The 19,476-nt window shown below is 47.2% G+C and overlaps 1 protein-coding gene across 1 annotated transcript; it reads left to right on the top strand.

The window, feature by feature from the left end:
- Nucleotides 1–423: 423 nt before the first annotated feature.
- LOC143294779 (uncharacterized) lies at nt 424–17,766 on the top strand. The gene is made up of 6 exons (XM_076606254.1): nt 424–454; nt 2,727–2,843; nt 5,178–5,323; nt 5,924–6,440; nt 8,941–9,112; nt 16,792–17,766. Exons 1-6 carry the CDS (start codon nt 430–432, stop codon nt 17,024–17,026), a joined length of 1,212 nt encoding a protein of 403 aa, XP_076462369.1. The 5' UTR covers nt 424–429; the 3' UTR covers nt 17,027–17,766.
- Nucleotides 17,767–19,476: the final 1,710 nt, after the last annotated feature.

Here is a 19,476-nt window from a genome sequence, read left to right as displayed (position 1 = left end):
GATTAGGTAAGTTGTGTCCTTTTATATGTCTCACTTTGTGGTGATATGACTTTACAGTGTATTGGATTAGGTAAGTTGTGTCCTTTTATATGTCTCACTTTGTGGTGATATGACTTTACAGTGTATTGGATTAGGTAAGTTGTGTCCTTTTATATGTCTCACTTTGTGGTGATATGACTTTACAGTGTATTGGATTAGGTAAGTTGTGTCCTTTTATATGTCTCACTTTGTGGTGATATGACTTTACAGTGTATTGGATTAGGTAAGTTGTGTCCTTTTATATGTCTCACTTTGTGGTGATATGACTTTACATTGTATTGGATTAGGTAAGTTGTGTCCTTTTATATGTCTCACTTTGTGGTGATATGACTTTACAGTGTATTGGATTAGGTAAGTTGTGTCCTTTTATATGTCTCACTTTGTGGTGATATGACTTTACAGTGTATTGGATTAGGTAAGTTGTGTCCTTTTATATGTCTCACTTTGTGGTGATATGACTTTAATTGTATTGGATTGGGTAAGTTTTGTGTCCTTTTTAAGCCACTTTTGTGATATGATTACTGTAGGGGATTAGGAAAGTTGTGTCCTTTTTTTGTCTACTTTGTGGGATATGACTTTTACTTGTTTTGGATTAGGAAATTTTGTGCCTTTTTATATTTCACTTTGTGGTGATTGCTTTACAGGTATTGGTTTAGGTAATTTTTGGTTTTTTTGGTCCGGGGGATTGTTTAATGTATTATTAGGAATTTGTGCTTTAATTTGCCCCCGGGGATTGACTTTTTTTTTGGGTTTTAGGTAAGTTGGGTTTTTTTTTGTCCATTTTTATATACAATTTAGGGAAAAACCTTTATTGAGTGGTGTATGATTTTAAACTTTATTGGATTGGGTAAGTTGGGGGTCCTTTTAAAAGTCTCGGGGAAACTTATTATTGGTTGGGTAAGTTTGTTTTTTTAAGCCATTGGGTAAAAGAAATTTTTGAAAAGTAATTTGGTCCTTCTTTACAGTGGTATTGGATTCGGTAAGTTTTGTCCTTTTTATATTTCTCACCTTTGTGGTGATATGACTTTACATTGTATTGGATTAGGTAAGTTGTGTCCTTTTATATGTCTCACTTTGTGGTGATATGACTTTACATTGTATTGGATTAGGTAACAGACAGGCGTAATGGCTGAGTGGTTAAAGCACCGGACTTTCGATCCGAGGGTCCGGGTTTCGAATCTCGGTGACGGCGCCTGGTGGGTAAAGGGTGGAGATTTTTCCGATCTCCCTGGTCAACATCAACATGTGTAGCAGACCTGCTAGTGCCTGAACCGCCTTCGTGTGTATGCGCAAGCAGAAGATCAAACACGCACGTTAAAGATCCTGTAATCCATGTCAGCGTTCGGTGGGGTATGGAAACAAGAACATACCCAGCATGCACACCCCCGAAAGCGGAGTATGGCTGCCTACATGGCGGGGTAAAAACGGTCATACACATAAAAGCCCACTCGTGTACATATGAGTGAACGTGGGAGTTGTAGCCCACGAACGCAGAAGGATTAGGAAAGGAAGCATTTCACTTCTATGCTGTATCATTTGTCTCCTTGTTTCATTTTTTTCTTTGTCACATGCGAGTGCATTGCTGCGAAGCAAACTGAAACTTCTCCATCTCTCTTTGCGTCTCATTTCTGTTTCACATAGAAAGGACACCTGTAGCGGGACCATTTGCTGGCGATGTTGTGTTGTCTATCCAAAAAGCATCACTTTACACTTTGTGGTGTCCGCGAGAGTTGAATGCTTTTGGCAGCGCTTTCAATCTGCTCCATTTGCCTGTCAGTAGCAGGAGGTACACAACATTTTGAACCATTTTTTCTGTCCAGCTACTCGGGCGTAATTTTGGGGAAAAAAAACAAACAAACAAACAAAAAAACCCACCCAAAACAACAACAAAAAACAACAACAACAAAAACACACGAAAAAAACACACTTTATTTCATCATGATCCATTACGAAGAGAAGGCACTGATGTGATATTCCTGGCTGAATTATATATATTTAAAGAAATCACCCAGGAATGAAGTAGAAGAAGCAGAAGAAATAGGCCTGCCTAATGATCAAGCGCAGCAGTATTTCCGAGGTCGTCTTCGAGTTCCTTGAATTTCATTACATGACATCCACTGTCTGTGATCTAAGTGTGGTCTATGGTTTTAAGTAGGGGTGGATTGCTACAGTGGGTTACAGAACGGACGACAGCCGTGAGCCTGGAAGTGAAGCAGCCGGCCATGGGCCCAGGACAGGGTTCATTGAATCTGTGGTCATGTGTCTGAGTCAACACCTGGTTGTGGAGTGTTGGAGCGTTCGTTCTTTAGTTTAGTATCTTTTGGCCATTTGATATTTTGGATGAGATAAAAAGGAACCTGAATAGAACTGCTGCTGATGCTACTACGTCTACTACAACTTCTACTGCAACTGTCTCCGACTATGCAACTACTGGTACTACTTCTACTACTGATTTTTATCATTATTTTGGTTTCTCTTTGATTGGTGTTCAGAACTGACGGTATATCAGCCCTAAAAATGGCATCTTTGCGGTCGTCTAGGCTGCAAGCAATACGAATTTATTTTGATTTTTTTTTCTTTTAACACCACTGCTGATAATTGTATTTAAACTACAGAATGAAAAAAACAAACCAACAACTGTTTCCAAAGCTATTCCCAGTTCATCATGACCTCCCATTTCACTGCAGGGGTACACAGCCTCAGAAACCAAGGGCCGACAAAGACGTCCACTGACGACCCGTTTCCCCAGACACCCAGGGACACCCTGCACCACAACACGCCACACAGACAGTGTGTCGCTGGAGGCAAGGAATGAAAACTGTTGTCTGTTTTTTTATGTACCGTTAAAAAACAGATCCTTGTTTGTTTGTTGTTGTTTTTTTCTATACAGTACAGTGCAGTACAGTACAGTACAGTACAGTACAGTACAGTACAGTACAGTACAATGCTGAACTGTGCTGCACTGTACTGTACTGTACTGTACTGTACTGAACTGTACTGTACTATACTGTACTGTACTGTGCTGTGCTGTGCTGTGTTGTACGACAATGGGGAAAGTGTATGTTGGTTTTTTTAATGTGTTTCAAACAGTTCATTTTCCGAGTCGCAAATATGTGAATGGATCTCTCCCTTCTTGTCGAAAGCCCATTGCCTATCCATAGTTCGTTTTCCGGTGTTTCTATTGGTGACAGGACTCACCTCGGCAGAAACAGCTTGGTGTTGGACTTCTCTTCACCAGTGATCATAGCTGGAAGCCATATTTCGGCATGGTGTTGTGTCCCTGAGAAAGACACTTCACTCCGATTCTCCTCACTGCACCCAGGCGTGAATGGGAACCTGACTTCAGTTGGGGAAGGTTAAAACGTCGGGATGAGAGGATACTCACCTCTGGACACAGTGGAAATTAATTCACTCCACAACGGCAGTAAAATGATGAGTGAATTAACAGTCGATGACATGAAACCTTGATATTTACTTGTACTATGTACATGTGCTTGCGCGTGTGCACGCGCGCGCGTGTGTGTATGTAAGGAGGGGAGGTTATATTCAGTTTCAGCCAGTCTGTCCACTCAGGGATTGTAATGGACCCGTAGTTTAACAGCGCTCAAAGCTGTCCCATTGACTGTAAGGCAGTCATCAAGTTCAGGCGTCTTTGAGGTGACTGCATGGCGTGATTTCGCCAGTTCATTTAATCCAGTTCAGGTGTCTTTGAGGTGACTGCATGGCTGGATTTCGCCAATCCATTTAATCCACTTCAGGTGTCTTTGAGGTGACTCCATGATTTGATTCTGTCATTCCATTTAATCCACTTCAGGTGTCTTTGAGGTGACTCCATGACTTGATTCTGTCATTCCATTTAATCCACTTCAGGTGTCTTTGAGGTGACTCCATGATTTGATTCTGTCATTCCATTTAATCCACTTCAGGTGTCTTTGAGGTGACTCCATGACTTGATTCTGTCATTCCATTTAATCCACTTCAGGTGTATTTGAGGTGAATCCATGACTTGATTCTGTCATTCCATTTAATCCACTTCAGGTGTATTTGAGGTGACTCCATGACTTGATTCTGTCATTCCATTTAATCCACTTCAGGTGTCTTTGAGGTGACTCCATGATTTGATTCTGCCATTCCATTTAATCCACTTCAGGTGTCTTTGAGGTGACTCCATGACTTGATTCTGTCATTCCATTTAATCCACTTCAGGTGTCTTTGAGGTGACTCCATGACTTGATTCTGTCATTCCATTTAATCCACTTCAGGTGTCTGAGGTGACTCCATGACTTGATTCTGTCATTCCATTTAATCCACTTCAGGTGTCTTTGAGGTGACTCCATGATTTGATTCTGTCATTCCATTTAATCCACTTCAGGTGTCTTTGAGGTGACTCCATGACTTGATTCTGTCATTCCATTTAATCCACTTCAGGTGTCTTTGAGGTGACTCCATGATTTGATTCTGTCATTCCATTTAATCCACTTCAGGTGTCTTTGAGGTGACTCCATGACTTGATTCTGTCATTCCATTTAATCCACTTCAGGTGTATTTGAGGTGAATCCATGACTTGATTCTGTCATTCCATTTAATCCACTTCAGGTGTCTTTGAGGTGACTCCATGACTTGATTCTGTCATTCCATTTAATCCACTTCAGGTGTCTTTGAGGTGACTCCATGATTTGATTCTGTCATTCCATTTAATCCACTTCAGGTGTCTTTGAGGTGACTCCATGACTTGATTCTGTCATTCCATTTAATCCACTTCAGGTGTCTTTGAGGTGACTCCATGACTTGATTCTGTCATTCCATTTAATCCACTTCAGGTGTCTTTGAGGTGACTCCATGACTTGATTCTGTCATTCCATTTAATCCACTTCAGGTGTCTTTGAGGTGACTCCATGACTTGATTCTGTCATTCCATTTAATCCACTTCAGGTGTCTTTGAGGTGACTCAATGGCATGGTTTCACCACTCCATTTGACAGCAGTACGTAGCGACACAGCCCTCAGTGACTGGGAGGGAATGGGCCTGTTGTCTGAAGGTAAACTGACGGAGCTGGAAGCTCAATACTTATTACCGTTGTCATCCCCAGTTTGCTGAAGACACTAAAAAGTGAAAAACACAAAACTCTCTTCTCACAGATGGACTGGCATCGAGCGACGGTAACCTGCACGTTGAGATTGGGCGCAGAGCATTATGGGAGAAGGAGAGCAACCAATGGGCGATCAGATTATCTTGTGGCAAGTTCTCCTTCCCCCACATACCTTCTTTTGATGTCGTCTGGACCGTAAGTGGTGTTGAGGAAAGATTACTTTGTGTTGTACGTTTCTTATTCAAATCAATCCAAACAAACAAACAAACAAAAAAAAAATAATAAAAATAAATAGATAAATGAATAAATAATGAAATAAACGCACCTAAATTGTACGGGTATAACCCGTAACCTTTAAGACCTCAGTGTCCTCATGGTGTACGCGAGGATTGGTCCAAACAGGCAACAGCACACGTCACCACGTGACGCTAAGTCACGAGGCAGGAGAGCACTGAGCATGAGTGCGAACAGAAAAAGTCAGACAGAGAATGAAGCACGGGGAGGGGTCAAGGGAAGGATGCTGAAGAACTTAGTTTTCATGACATCATGTACACACTGATTTTGATTGCAAAATACCGTTAGCAGAGAACTTTGTTTTCATGACATCATGTACACACTGATTTTGATTGCAAAATACCGTCAGCAGAGAACTTTGTTTTCATGACATCATGTACACACTGATTTTGATTGCAAAATACCGTCAGCAGATTGATGATATACATATTTCTATACATGCACGGATAGGATGTGACACGTTCATGTTTCAAACTTGACCTCTGCCCTTGACCTCCACAGACACCATCCGGCCAGACACTGAGCAGCAGCGGATATTCTCAGGGACAGTTCCACCTCCACCTGTCACCCCCTGTCTCGGGGGGACCTTACACCTGCCACCTGCCTCAGGAACGCTTCACTGAGGCCTGCGTCCCCTCCGGCGGGGGGCCTCAGGGCGACGGGAAGCTGGAGAGCAGTGTCCGGGTAGACGAGGTCCTGGCGAGGCTGCTGATGGTGGAGGCTGCCCACGCTTCCCTGGCTGAAGACAGCAGGGACCTGAGGACCAACCAGAGCCGGCTGAGGGAAGAGGGTGAAAGGCAGGAGGAGAGGGTGAGGGAAATGAGAGAGGAGGTGGACAAGCAGAAGGAGGAGATGAGGAAGGTGAGAGAGGAGACGGAGAGAGAGAAGGGGGAGGTGGCGACACTGAGGCAGGAGGTGAGACAGTTGAGTCAGGAGGTGGAGAGACTGAGACAGGTGGACATGACACAGGTGAGACTGAACGTCACTGCGTCACTCTCCACGTTGACACAGAGACTCGGTAAGTTGCCGCGAACTTCTTGAGGTCTGTCTGTCTGCCTCCCTCCTCCCCCCCCGCCCCCCCTCTCTCTCTCTTCCCGCTCGCCCTATCACCCCATGTCGCTCACCCACAGACACAGAACATTTTCGATTCCAATGAATTTTCAAGTGGATGGAATACTCCACCAGTTGTACATAATGATATGTGGTTTTCCCCAAAACCACTGTCACGCACACACATTGTACACGGTGATCTGTAACTTATGTCAAACTGCTGTCACCTACACACACTGTGCATGATTATCTGTGACTTTGCACACTGCACTGTCACCTACACACACTGTACACGATGATAATTATGTGACTTTGCACAACGCACTGTTACCTACACACACTGTGCATGATGATCTGTGACTTTGCACAACGCACTGTTACCTACACACACTGAACATGATGATTTGTGACTTTGCACACTGCACTGTCACCTACACACACTGTACATAATTATCCGTGACTTTCTACAGTGCACTGTTACCTACACACACTGTACAAGATGATCTGTGACTTTCTACAGTGCACTGTCACCTACACACACTGTACATAATTATCTGTGACTTTCTACAGTGCACTGTCACCTACACACACTGTACATGATGATCTGTGATATGCACAACGCACTGTTACCTACACACACTGTGCATGATGATCTGTGACTTTGCACAACGCACTGTTACCTACACACACTGAACATGATGATTTGTGACTTTGCACAACGCACTGTCACCTACACACACTGTACATGATGAACTGTGACTTTGCACAACACTGTCACCTACACACACTGTACAAGATGATCTGTAACTTTCTACAGTGCACTGTCACCTATACACACTGTACAAGATGATCTGTGACTTTCCACAACACTGTCACCTACACACACTGTACATAATTATCTGTGACTTCCCTCCAAACTCATCATCCAAAGTTTTAGTAAAGAAAAAGAAACTTCATATAACGGAATGGTGACACACATGTATTGGACACATGCCAAAAAGACAGCAAAATGCGCGCAAACTCGCCAAACGCGTGCGAACTTCGAATCAAACGGCTGGAACAGTCTAAGGGAGGCAATTGAGACAATCTGAGCGTCCTGAACAGTTGTGTCCCATCTCTGTTGAACACAAAAGCTTTGCTGTGAGAAAGCAGGGGAGGTGTGGGCGTGTAGACACGGGGAAGGTGGGAGAAGGCTGTCCTGGTGTTGGCCAGGGTTCCAGTTCCGGCTTCAGTTTTAAGGAACCGTCACATCATGCGGAGTGATCAATATATCAATATACATGTAGAGAACAAATAGGTGAGGGAGGAGGAGTGAAAAAAGAACAGGGAAAGAGAGAGAGAGGAGAGGGGAGAAGTGGGGGGAAGGGGGGCGGAGTGGGGGAGGCGGGGGGGGGGGGGGGGAGAGACTAACGTGTCGTTGTGTCGTGAAGGGAGCGAATGGACATGTTGTGTCGTGAAGGGAGCGAATGGACATGTTGTGTCGTGAAGGGAGCGAATGGACGTGTTGTGTCGTGAAGGGAGCGAATGGACGTTGTGTCGTGAAGGGAGCGAATGGACATGTTGTGTCGTGAAGGGAGCGAATGGACATGTTGTGTCGTGAAGGGAGCGAATGGACGTTGTGTCGTGAAGGGAGCGAATGGACATGTGTACAATGAGCACCAGTTTTGCTTTTGCACTTCGTTGTCTTCGTCTTGGGCATTCTGCTTCGTGTCTCGCGGTGAAGTATCACAAGATCAGGAAGTGTGCTTGGATGAGGAAGAATTTAGATATTGCCTCACGTTAATTCCGTCAATAAACAAGATCCAAAACCAGAGCAACAACAGGAACAACATAACAACACTGACATCATCAACAACAAATCGTGTTGTTTCAGCCGTGAAACAGCTGACATACAGCAGCTGAAGCAGACATGGAAACAGTATGTGGGTGTGACCCATGATACACGGCTAGTGTCTCACCGGTAATGCGCCCGCCTGGGCAGCGAATATCCACGGAATCAAGTCCTGTGGGTCATGATTTTACAACCCCCCTGCCTCCACAGCCACCCATCCCCCCATCAGACGTTGTGTGGTGGTCTGGTTGCTAGTCATTCAGATGAGACAATAAACCGAGGTTCCATGTGCAGCGTAAACTGGGCGCACAAAAATGAGGCAGTCCCCAACAAAACCGTGCAGAACAACAGTTTTAATAGTGGAACACAAAGCTCTCCCCCGAGAGAGCAGCCCGAATTTATCACAGAGAAATCTGTTTTTGGCAAGAAGTAATAAAAACATAATACAATGCAATACAATACAATACAGCACACTACAGCACAATGCAATATAATACATTACAATACAGAATACTACAGCACAATGCAATATAATACAATGCAGTACAATACAATGCAATACAATACACAAGCGCATGTGAGAAGTTGTTCATCAGTAAGTCTGGGTACTGGGTGTATCAATGGCTTCATGTTTCAGATCGCGTGGGATCCAACATAGCCTTCATGACCAAGATGAGCAAGGAGGCCAATCTTAAAGGCGGGCAGAGAGTGAAGCCTGACAGGGTTCTGTACAATGCAGGCGGCGCTTACCGGGCAGCCAGTGGAGAGTTCACCTCCCCCATAGCCGGCACCTACTTCTTCTTCCTCAAGTAAGCACACAGCGCCGGGCACCTCCGTCTTTCTCACTGCCCGTCGTCTGGGGGTTAGACGGTTGCCTTTTGTTTATATGGTGTGTGTTCAAGACGTCGACGTATAATGTTCCTATGCCCCAGGGAGGTACATATAATGTTCTATGCCCCAGGGAGGTACATATAATGTTCCTATGCCCCAGAGAGGTACATATAATGTTCCTATGCCCCAGAGAGGTACATATAATGTTCCTATGCCCCAGAGAGGTACATATAATGTTCCTATGCCCCAGAGAGGTACATATAATGTTCTATGCCCCAGGGAGGTACATATAATGTTCCTATGCCCCAGAGAGGTTTATATAATGTTCCTACGCCCCAGAGAGGTACATATAATGTTCCTATGCCCCATGGAAGTACATATAATGTTCCTATGCCCAGGGAGGTACATATAATGTTCTATGCCCCAGGGAGGTACATATAATGTTCCTATGCCCCAGGGAGGTACATATAATGTTCCTATGCCCGAGGGGGGTAATATAATGTTCCTATGCCCCAGAGAGGTACATATAATGTTCTATGCCCCAGGGAGGTACATATAATGTTCCTATGCCCCAGGGAGGTATATATAATGTTTCTATGCCCCAGAGAGGTACATATAATGTTCTATGCCTCAGAGAGGTACATATAATATCATATAATATTCTATGCCCCAGAGAGGTACATATAATGTTCCTATGCCTCAGAGAGGTACATATAATGTTCCTATGCCCCAGGGAGGTACATATAATGTTCTATGCCCCAGGGAGGTACATATAATGTTCCTATGCCCCAGAGAGGTACATATAATGTTTTATGCCCCAGGGAGGTACATATAATGTTCCTATGCCCCAGGGAGGTACATATAATGTTCCTATGCCCCAGAGAGGTACATATAATGTTCCTATGCCCCAGAGAGGTACATATAATGTTTTATGCCCCAGGGAGGTACATATAATGTTCTATGCCCCAGAGAGGTACATATAATGTTCTATGCCCCAGAGAGGTACGTATAATGTTCTATGCCCCAGGGAGGTACATATAATGTTCCTATGCCCCAGAGAGGTACATATAATGTTCCTATGCCCCAGGGAGGTACATATAATGTTCCTATGCCCCAGAGAGGTACATATAATGTTCCTATGCCCAGGGAGGTACATATAATGTTCCTATGCCCCAGGGAGGTACATATAATGTTCCTATGCCCCAGAGAGGTACATATAATGTTCCTATTCCCCGGGGAGGTACATATAATGATCCTATGCCCCAGAGAGGTAATATAATGATCCTATGCCCCAGAGAGGTAATATAATGTTCCTATGCCCCAGCGGGGTACATATAATGTTCCTATGCCCCAGCGGGGTACATATAATCTTCCTATGCCCCAGCGGGGTACATATAATGATCCTATGCCCCAGCGGGGTACATATAATGATCCTATGCCCCAGCGGGGTACATATAATCTTCCTATGCCCCAGCGGGGTACATATAATCTTCCTATGCCCCAGAGAGGTAATATAATGTTCCTATGCCCCAGCGGGGTACATGAAATAAACTTCTTGCCTTGTGCCCCCCCTTTCCTCACCTTCCTTCCCCCATTCCCCCCCCCCCCCCCCCCCCAGTCCCTTCCCCCTTTTTTTCTTTGCCCCCTCATCATCTGCACCTTTTCAGTGGCATTACTCCCACGCCGCTCATTCTGACACCCCCATACACGGCCACACCGGGTTGGTCTGTCGCGGTCCCAGCGTCGGCAGTCCACAGAGGACCATCGATGTTAAGTCGCTAGGAGGCCACTGTCTTTCTCTCACTCACACACACACACACACACACACACACACTCTCTCTCTCTCCTTCCCTCGCCTCTGTCTCTCTATCTCTGTCTGTCTGACATGTCTCCTCACGAGTCGTGTGTAGGTGAAACGGTCGGTCTCTCCTTCAATCCGTTCTTTCTCTTTTTCTCTGACGCTGTTTGTCTCTGTCTATCTTCCTCTGACTGTCCCTCTGACGCTGTCTGTCTCTGTCTATCTTCCTCTGTCTGACTGTCCCTCTGACGCTGTCTGTCTCTGTCTATCTTCCTCTCTCTGACGCTGTCTGTCTCTGTCTATCTTCCTCTCTCTGACGCTGTCTGTCTCTGTCTGTCTTCCTCTGTCTGACTGTCTCTCTGACGCTGTCTGTCTCTGTCTATCTTCCTCTGTCTGACTGTCTCTCTGTTGCTGTCTGTCTCTGTCTATCTTTGTCTGACTGTCCCTCTGACGCTGTCTGTCTCTGTCTTCCTCTGTCTGACTGTCTCTCTGACGCTGTCTGTCTCTGTCTGTCTTCCTCTGTCTGACTGTCTCTCTGTTGCTGTCTGTCTCCGTCTATCTTCCTCTGTCTGACTGTCCCTCTGACGCTGTCTGTCTCTGTCTGTCTTCCTCTGTCTGACTGTCCCTCTGACGCTGTCTGTCTCTGTCTGTCTTCCTCTGTCTGACTGTCCCTCTGACGCTGTCTGTCTCTGTCTATCTTCCTCTGTCTGACTGTCCCTCTGACGCTGTCTGTCTCTGTCTATCTTCCTCTGTCTGACTGTCTCTCTGACGCTCTGTCTCTATCTTCCTCTGTCTGACTGTCCCTCTGACGCTGTCTGTCTCTGTCTATCTTCCTCCTGTCTGGCTGTCTCTCTGACGCTCTGTCTCTGTCTATATTCCTTTGTCTGACTGTCCCTCTGACGCTGTCTGTCTCTGTCTATCTTCCTCTGTCTGACTGTCCCTCTCACGCTGTCTGTCTCTGTCTATCTTCCTCTGTCTGACTGTCCCTCTGACGCTGTCTGTCTCTGTCTATCTTCCTCTGTCTGACTGTCCCTTTGACGCTCTGTCTCTGTCTATCTTCCTCTGTCTGACTGTCCCTCTGACGCTGTCTGTCTCTGTCTATCTTCCTCTGTCTGACTGTCCCTTTGACGCTCTGTCTCTGTCTATCTTCCTCTGTCTGACTGTCTCTCTGACGCTCTGTCTCTGTCTATCTTCCTCTGTCTGACTGTCCCTCTGACGCTGTCTGTCTCTGTCTATCTTCCTTTGTCTAACTGTCCCTCTGACGCTGTCTGTCTCTGTCTGTCTTCCTCTGTCTGACTGTTCCTCTGACGCTGTCTGTCTCTGTCTATCTTCCTCTGTCTGACTGTTCCTCTGACGCTGTCTGTCTCTGTCTATCTTCCTCTGTCTGACTGTCCCTCTGACGCTGTCTGTCTCTGTCTATCTTCCTCTGTCTGACTGTCTCTCTGTTGCTGTCTGTCTCTGTCTATCTTCCTCTGTCTGACTGTCCCTCTGACGCTGTCTGTCTCTGTCTATCTTCCTCTGTCTGACTGTCTCTCTGTTGCTGTCTGTCTCTGTCTGTCTTCCTCTGTCTGACTGTCCCTCTGACGCTGTCTGTCTCTGTCTATCTTCCTCTGTCTGACTGTCCCTCTGACGCTGTCTGTCTCTGTCTATCTTCCTCTGTCTGACTGTCCCTCTGACGCTGTCTGTCTCTGTCTGTCTTCCTCTGTCTGACTGTCCCTCTGACGCTGTCTGTCTCTGTCTATCTTCCTCTGTCTGACTGTCTCTCTGTTGCTGTCTGTCTCCGTCTATCTTCCTCTGTCTGACTGTCCCTCTGACGCTCTGTCTCTGTCTGTCTTCCTCTGTCTGACTGTCCCTCTGACGCTGTCTGTCTCTGTCTATCTTCCTCTGTCTGACTGTCCCTCTGACGCTGTCTGTCTCTGTCTATCTTCCTCTGTCTGACTGTCCCTTTGACGCTCTGTCTCTGTCTATCTTCCTCTGTCTGACTGTCCCTCTGACGCTGTCTGTCTCTGTCTATCTTCCTCTGTCTGACTGTCCCTTTGACGCTCTGTCTCTGTCTATCTTCCTCTGTCTGACTGTCTCTCTGACGCTCTGTCTCTGTCTATCTTCCTCTGTCTGACTGTCCCTCTGACGCTGTCTGTCTCTGTCTATCTTCCTTTGTCTGACTGTCCCTCTGACGCTGTCTGTCTCTGTCTGTCTTCCTCTGTCTGACTGTTCCTCTGACGCTGTCTGTCTCTGTCTATCTTCCTCTGTCTGACTGTTCCTCTGACGCTGTCTGTCTCTGTCTATCTTCCTCTGTCTGACTGTCCCTCTGACGCTGTCTGTCTCTGTCTATCTTCCTCTGTCTGACTGTCTCTCTGTTGCTGTCTGTCTCTGTCTATCTTCCTCTGTCTGACTGTCCCTCTGACGCTGTCTGTCTCTGTCTATCTTCCTCTGTCTGACTGTCTCTCTGTTGCTGTCTGTCTCTGTCTATCTTCCTCTGTCTGACTGTCCCTCTGACGCTGTCTGTCTCTGTCTATCTTCCTCTGTCTGACTGTCCCTCTGACGCTGTCTGTCTCTGTCTATCTTCCTCTGTCTGACTGTCCCTCTGACGCTGTCTGTCTCTGTCTCTATCTTCCTCTGTCTGACTGTCCCTCTGACGCTGTCTGTCTCTGTCTATCTTCCTCTGTCTGACTGTCCCTCTGACGCTGTCGGTCTCCTCACGTCTCTTGTATGGGTTAGACGTCTGGTCTCTTCTTCCCAACCCACATTGCTCTTTGTCTGTCTGTCAGTATGTCTGCCAGAATTTCTGTCTGTATATATGTATGTCTGTGTTTGTCTCTCCCCCCAGTATCGATGTCTGTGTTTGTCTCTCTCCCCAGTATCGATGTCTGTGTTTGTCTCTCCCCCCAGTATCGATGTCTGTGTTTGTCTCTCCCCCCAGTATCAATGTCTGTGTTTGTCTCTCCCCTTCTCTCCCCCCAGTATCGATGTCTGTGTTTGTCTCTCCCCTTCTCTCCCCCCAGTATCAATGTCTGTGTTTGTCTCTCCCCCCAGTATCGATGTCTGTGTTTGTCTCTCCCCCAGTATTGATGTCTGTGTTTGTCTCTCCCCCAGTATCGATGTCTGTATTTCTCTCTTCCCCCAGTATCAATGTCTGTGTTTGTCTCTCCCCCCAGTATCAATGTCTGTGTTTGTCTCTCCCCCTCTCTCCCCCCAGTATTGATGTCTGTGTTTGTCTCTCCCCTTCTCTCCCCCAGTATCAATGTCTGTGTTTGTCTCTCCCCCCAGTATCAATGTCTGTGTTTGTCTCTCCCCCTCTCTCCCCCCAGTATCGATGTCTGTGTTTGTCTCTCCCCCTCTCTCCCCCCAGTATCAATGTCTGTGTTTGTCTCTCCCCTTCTCTCCCCCCAGTATCAATGTCTGTGTTTGTCTCTCCCCCCAGTATCAATGTCTGTGTTTGTCTCTCCCCCCAGTATCAATGTCTGTGTTTGTCTACACCCCCCCCCACCCCCAGTATCAATGTCTGTGTTTGTCTCTCCCCCTCTCTCCCCCCAGTATCAATGTCTGTGTTTGTCTCTCCCTCTTTCTCCCCCCAGTATCAATGTCTGTGTTTGTCTCTCCCCCCAGTATTGATGTCTGTGTTTGTCTCTCCCCCCAGTATCGATGTCTGTGTTTGTCTCTCCCCCCAGTATCGATGTCTGTGTTTGTCTCTCCCTCCAGTATTGATGTCTGTGTTTGTCTCCCCCCCCCGCCCCCCCAGTATTGATGTCTGTGTTTGTCTCTCCTTCCAGTATTGATGTCTGTGTTTGTCTCTCCCCCCAGTATCAATGTCTGTGTTTGTCTCTCCCCTTCTCTCCCCCCAGTATCAATGTCTGTGTTTGTCTCTCCTCAAAGTATCAATGTCTGTGTTTGTCTCTCCACTTCTCTCCCCCAGTATCAATGTCTGTGTTTGTCTCTCCCCCCAGTATTGATGTCTGTGTTTGTCTCTCCCTCCAGTATTGATGTCTGTGTTTGTCTCTCCCCCCAGTATCGATGTCTGTGTTTGTCTCTCCCCCCAGTATCAATGTCTGTGTTTGTCTCTCCCCCCAGTATCAATGTCTGTGTTTGTCTCTCCCCTTCTCTCCCCCCAGTATCGATGTCTGTGTTTGTCTCTCCCCCCAGTATCGATGTCTGTGTTTGTCTCTCCCCTTCTCTCCCCCCAGTATCGATGTCTGTGTTTGTCTCTCCCCCCAGTATTGATGTCTGTGTTTGTCTCTCCCTCCAGTATTGATGTCTGTGTTTGTCTCTCCCCCCAGTATCAATGTCTGTGTTTGTCTCTCCCCTTCTCTCCCCCCAGTATCGATGTCTGTGTTTGTCTCTCCCCCCAGTATTGATGTCTGTGTTTGTCTCTCCCTCCAGTATTGATGTCTGTGTTTGTCTCTCCCCCCAGTATCGATGTCTGTGTTTGTCTCTCCCCCCAGTATCGATGTCTGTGTTTGTCTCTCCCCTTCTCTCCCCCCAGTATCGATGTCTGTGTTTGTCTCTCCCCCCAGTATCGATGTCTGTGTTTGTCTCTCCCCTTCTCTCCCCCCAGTATCGATGTCTGTGTTTGTCTCTCCCCCCAGTATCAATGTCTGTGTTTGTCTCTCCCCCCAGTATCAATGTCTGTGTTTGTCTCTCCCCCCAGTATCAATGTCTGTGTTTGTCTCTCCCCCCAGTATCGATGTCTGTGTTTGTCTCTCCCCCCAGTATCAATGTCTGTGTTTGTCTCTCCCCTTCTCTCCCCCCAGTATCGATGTCTGTGTTTGTCTCTCCCCCAGTATCAATGTCTGTGTTTGTCTCTCCCCTTCTCTCCCCCCAGTATCGATGTCTGTGTTTGTCTCTCCCCCCCCCCAGTATCGATGTCTGTGTTTGTCTCTCCCCCCAGTATCAATGTCTGTGTTTGTCTCTCCCCTTCTCTCCCCCCAGTATCGATGTCTGTGTTTGTCTCTCCCCCCAGTATCAATGTCGGTGTTTGTCTCTCCCCCTCTCTCCCCCCAGTATCGATGTCTGTGTTTGTCTCTCCCCTTCTCTCCCCCCAGTATCAATGTCTGTGTTTGTCTCTCCCCTTCTCTCCCCCAGTATCGATGTCTGTGTTTGTCTCTCCCCTTCTCTCCCACCAGTATCAATGTCTGTTTTTGTCTCTCCCCCTCTCTCCCCCCAGTGTCAATGTCTGTGTCTTTCCCCCCAGTATCAATGTCGGTGTTTGTCTCTCCCCCTCTCTCCCCCCAGTATCAATATCTGTGTTTGTCTCTCCCCCTCTCTCCCCCCAGTATCAATATCTGTGTTTGTCTCTCCCCCTCTCTCCCCCCAGTATCAATGTCTGTGTTTGTCTCTCCCCCTCTCTCCCCCCAGTATCGATGTCTGTGTTTGTCTCTCCCCTTCTCTCCCACCAGTATCAATGTCTGTGTTTGTCACTCCCCCCAGTATCAATGTCTGTGTTTGTCTCTCCCCCTCTCTCCCCCCAGTGTCAATGTCTGTGTTTGTCTTTCCCCCCAGTATCAATGTCGGTGTTTGTCTCTCCCCCTCTCTCCCCCCAGTATCAATATCTGTGTTTGTCTCTCCCCCTCTCTCCCCCCAGTATCAATATCTGTGTTTGTCTCTCCCCTTCTCTCCCCCAGTATTGATGTCTGTGTTTGTCTCTCCCCCCAGTATCAATGTCTGTGTTTGTCTCTCCCCCCAGTATCAATGTCTGTGTTTGTCTCTCCCCTTCTCTCCCCCCAGTATCAATGTCTGTGTTTGTCTCTCTCCCCAGTATCAATGTCTGTGTTTGTCTCTCCCCCCAGTATCAATGTCAACCCCGACCCCTGCACCGCCACATTCACACCTCTCATGTACCACACACTCTGTGCTGTCTGACAGAACGGAATCGGCCATCAACAAGCGGGTGACCCTGGAGATACGGGCGGAAGGACGCCGCATCCTGTACCTGCACGCCCATGACGAGCACTCCTACCTGACTCCAGGGGGCAGTGTTGTGGTGCACTTGGCCCGGGGTCAAAGGGTCTGGGTGGGCACTGTCTGGGGAAGCTCCAACCTCGTCCGGGTCTGGACCACCTTCGGCGGCTTCCTCGTCCACCCTGACCTCCAGCCCTGACCTGCACTCCTGACCTCCAACCCTAACCTCCACCCCTGACCTTACTTCTGACCTCCACCCCTGACCTCCAACCCTAGCCGTCAACCCTGACCTCTGGCTTTCCACACTTGACGTCCGCTTCTGATCTTCACCTCTGACCCCCACTCTGACCTCCAACCCCTGCCCTTCCACACCCGACCTCGACTTTTGACGTCCTGACCTCCAGTCCTGACTTCCAACCATGATCTTCTTACCTTCACCCCTGAGAGAGAGAGAAAGTCTGTGTGTGTGTGTGTGTGTGTGTGTGTGTGTGTGTGTGTGTGTGTGTGTGTGTGTGTAATTCTGTGTGTGTGTAATTCTGTGTGTATGTGTGTGCCATTATATATATATATATATATGTGTGTGTGTGTGTGTGTGTGTGTGTGTGTGTGTGTGTGTGCCATTCTGTGTATGTGTGTGTGCACACGCACACTTATGACTGACTTGCAATTTTTTTTAGGGGGGTGGGTGAGGGGATTGCGCAATAAACATCTGTAGATTTGACTTACCTATGTGTGTCTCTCTGCCAGTCTCTCTGAACATCTGTTTCTTTGTATGTCTGTCTGTCTGTCTGCTTCTCCTTGTTTCTGCTGTATTCGTGATGTATAATAATAATAATAATAATAAAATGGTAAATAAGAAAAAAACAAAGACAGACATGAAGCTTCAATCACAAATGCTGTCATGGATTTTTTCTCCAAATAAATCGATTTCAAACAGTGTGTGTGTGTGTGTGTGTGTGTGTGTGTGTGTGTGTGTGTGTGTGTGTGTGTGTGTTTATCAGAAGATTTCTTCTTCTAAATTTTGCCAGAGGACAACACTTTCGCTGCCATGGGTTCTTTCTCAGTGCGCCAAGTGCGTGCTGCAGACGGGATCTCGGTTTATCGTTTCATCCGAATGGCCTGACGCTTAGTCTTAATTTTTAGTCAAGCTTGGGAGAAAAGGCGAGATTAGGAATGGAACCCCGACCGTCACAGGCAATTCATTCATTCATTGCCCATGCTCCCAGTGGAGCATAGGCCATCAACGACCCCTCGCCATCACACTCTGTTCTGGGCTGTTCTGGCCATTCAAGTCCAGTTTGTCCCTTGCTGCTTCAGCTCTGCCTCGGTGTCTCGCCTCCAGCTGTTGCGAGGCCGGCCTCTTTTCCTCTTTCCCTGCGGGTTCCAGGTCAGGGCTTGGCGTGTGATGCTGGACGCTGGCTTCCTGAGGGTGTGTCCGATCCAGCCCCGCTTCCTCCGCAGTATCTGCTTGGCCACTGGTTCCTGTCCTGCTCGCTCCCACAGATCTTCGTTTCGGATCTTCTCCTGCCAACGGATTTTGTAGATGCGCCTCAGACAGGTGTTGAAGAATGTCTGAATCTTCTTCTGCATCGTCTGTGTTGTCCGCCATGTCTCACATCCATAGAGCAGAATTGACTTCACATTGGAGTTGAAGATGCGGAGTTTGGTCTTCATACTGATTGTCCCAGATGCCCGTCACAGGCAATGTGTTGGCTGAAACCTTCTTCCTCTTTTTTCCTTTTTTAGTGAAGACTGAGTGTCCTCTCACTTTCTCACTCACACACACGTGATGACAGAGGCACAGAGGTCAGTGAACGAGGCTGTCTACACCGCAGCTCAGAGGAAGCTCTTTGGCCAGCTACAGACTTTGGCAAGGCAGAGAGAGAGAGAGAGAGACAGACACAGAGACAGAGAGAGACAGAGAGTTGAAGTCGTCAAGGTGTATGGACTGTTTCTCACACGCTGCAGCACACCTGATTAAAAACCAGGACAAGGTATCACACGCTTGGCCAACACACACACCACACGTGTCGGTCAGGCCTATCTATCTCCCTCCCATACTCTCCCGCCCCCCATCACCATTTTACTGCCTATTTCATTGGTCAGGCCCTCTCCACTCACCCCCCCCCTCCCACCCCACCTCCTTCACCATTTTACTGCCTATTTCATTGGTCAGGCCCTCTCTACCTCATTCCCCCTTTTTAAAAAAATTATTACTGTTTTCTTGTTATTCTTCACATCACACTTCTTGGTCAGCATGGGAACTCATTCCAATTTTGTTCTACTTCCGCTGTGATTGAAAACACTACGTGACTGTGATCAGTATCTTATTTGCCGAGAGAGATGGTTCACTGACACAGAGAGAGAGAGAGAGAGAGAGAGAGAGAGAGAGACGCTTTGACGCTTTGATGTTTTTAATACTGAAGACGCTGTCCATAGCACAGAGTTGAGATAATTAAAAACAAGTGCGCGCGCGCACGCACGCACACACACACACACACACACACACACACACACAGATCGTGTTAACCCGACTTTCTATCTGCAGACGTTGTCGCTGTGTGTGAAACCATCACCAGCGTGTTTATATGATGCGTGGTTTCGAGAATGTTCGAACAAGCCAATAGAAAAAGAGAAATTAAGATGAAA

This window comes from Babylonia areolata, chromosome 20, assembly GCF_041734735.1.
Source record: "Babylonia areolata isolate BAREFJ2019XMU chromosome 20, ASM4173473v1, whole genome shotgun sequence".
Classification (NCBI taxonomy): Eukaryota; Metazoa; Mollusca; class Gastropoda; order Neogastropoda; family Buccinidae; genus Babylonia; species Babylonia areolata.
This window is presented reverse-complemented; position numbering and strand designations above follow the sequence as displayed.

What these genes read in the sequence shown, in the direction of transcription:
- LOC143294779 (XM_076606254.1), top strand. Translation starts at nt 430, where the DNA reads ATGACTTTACAGTGTATTGGATTAG. An exon ending in TTTACAGTGTATTGGATTAG is followed by an intron (nt 455 to 2,726) that starts GTAAGTTGTGTC and finishes ATTTCACTGCAG; the next exon opens with GGGTACACAGCCTCAGAAAC. An exon ending in CAGACAGTGTGTCGCTGGAG is followed by an intron (nt 2,844 to 5,177) that starts GCAAGGAATGAA and finishes CTCTTCTCACAG; the next exon opens with ATGGACTGGCATCGAGCGAC.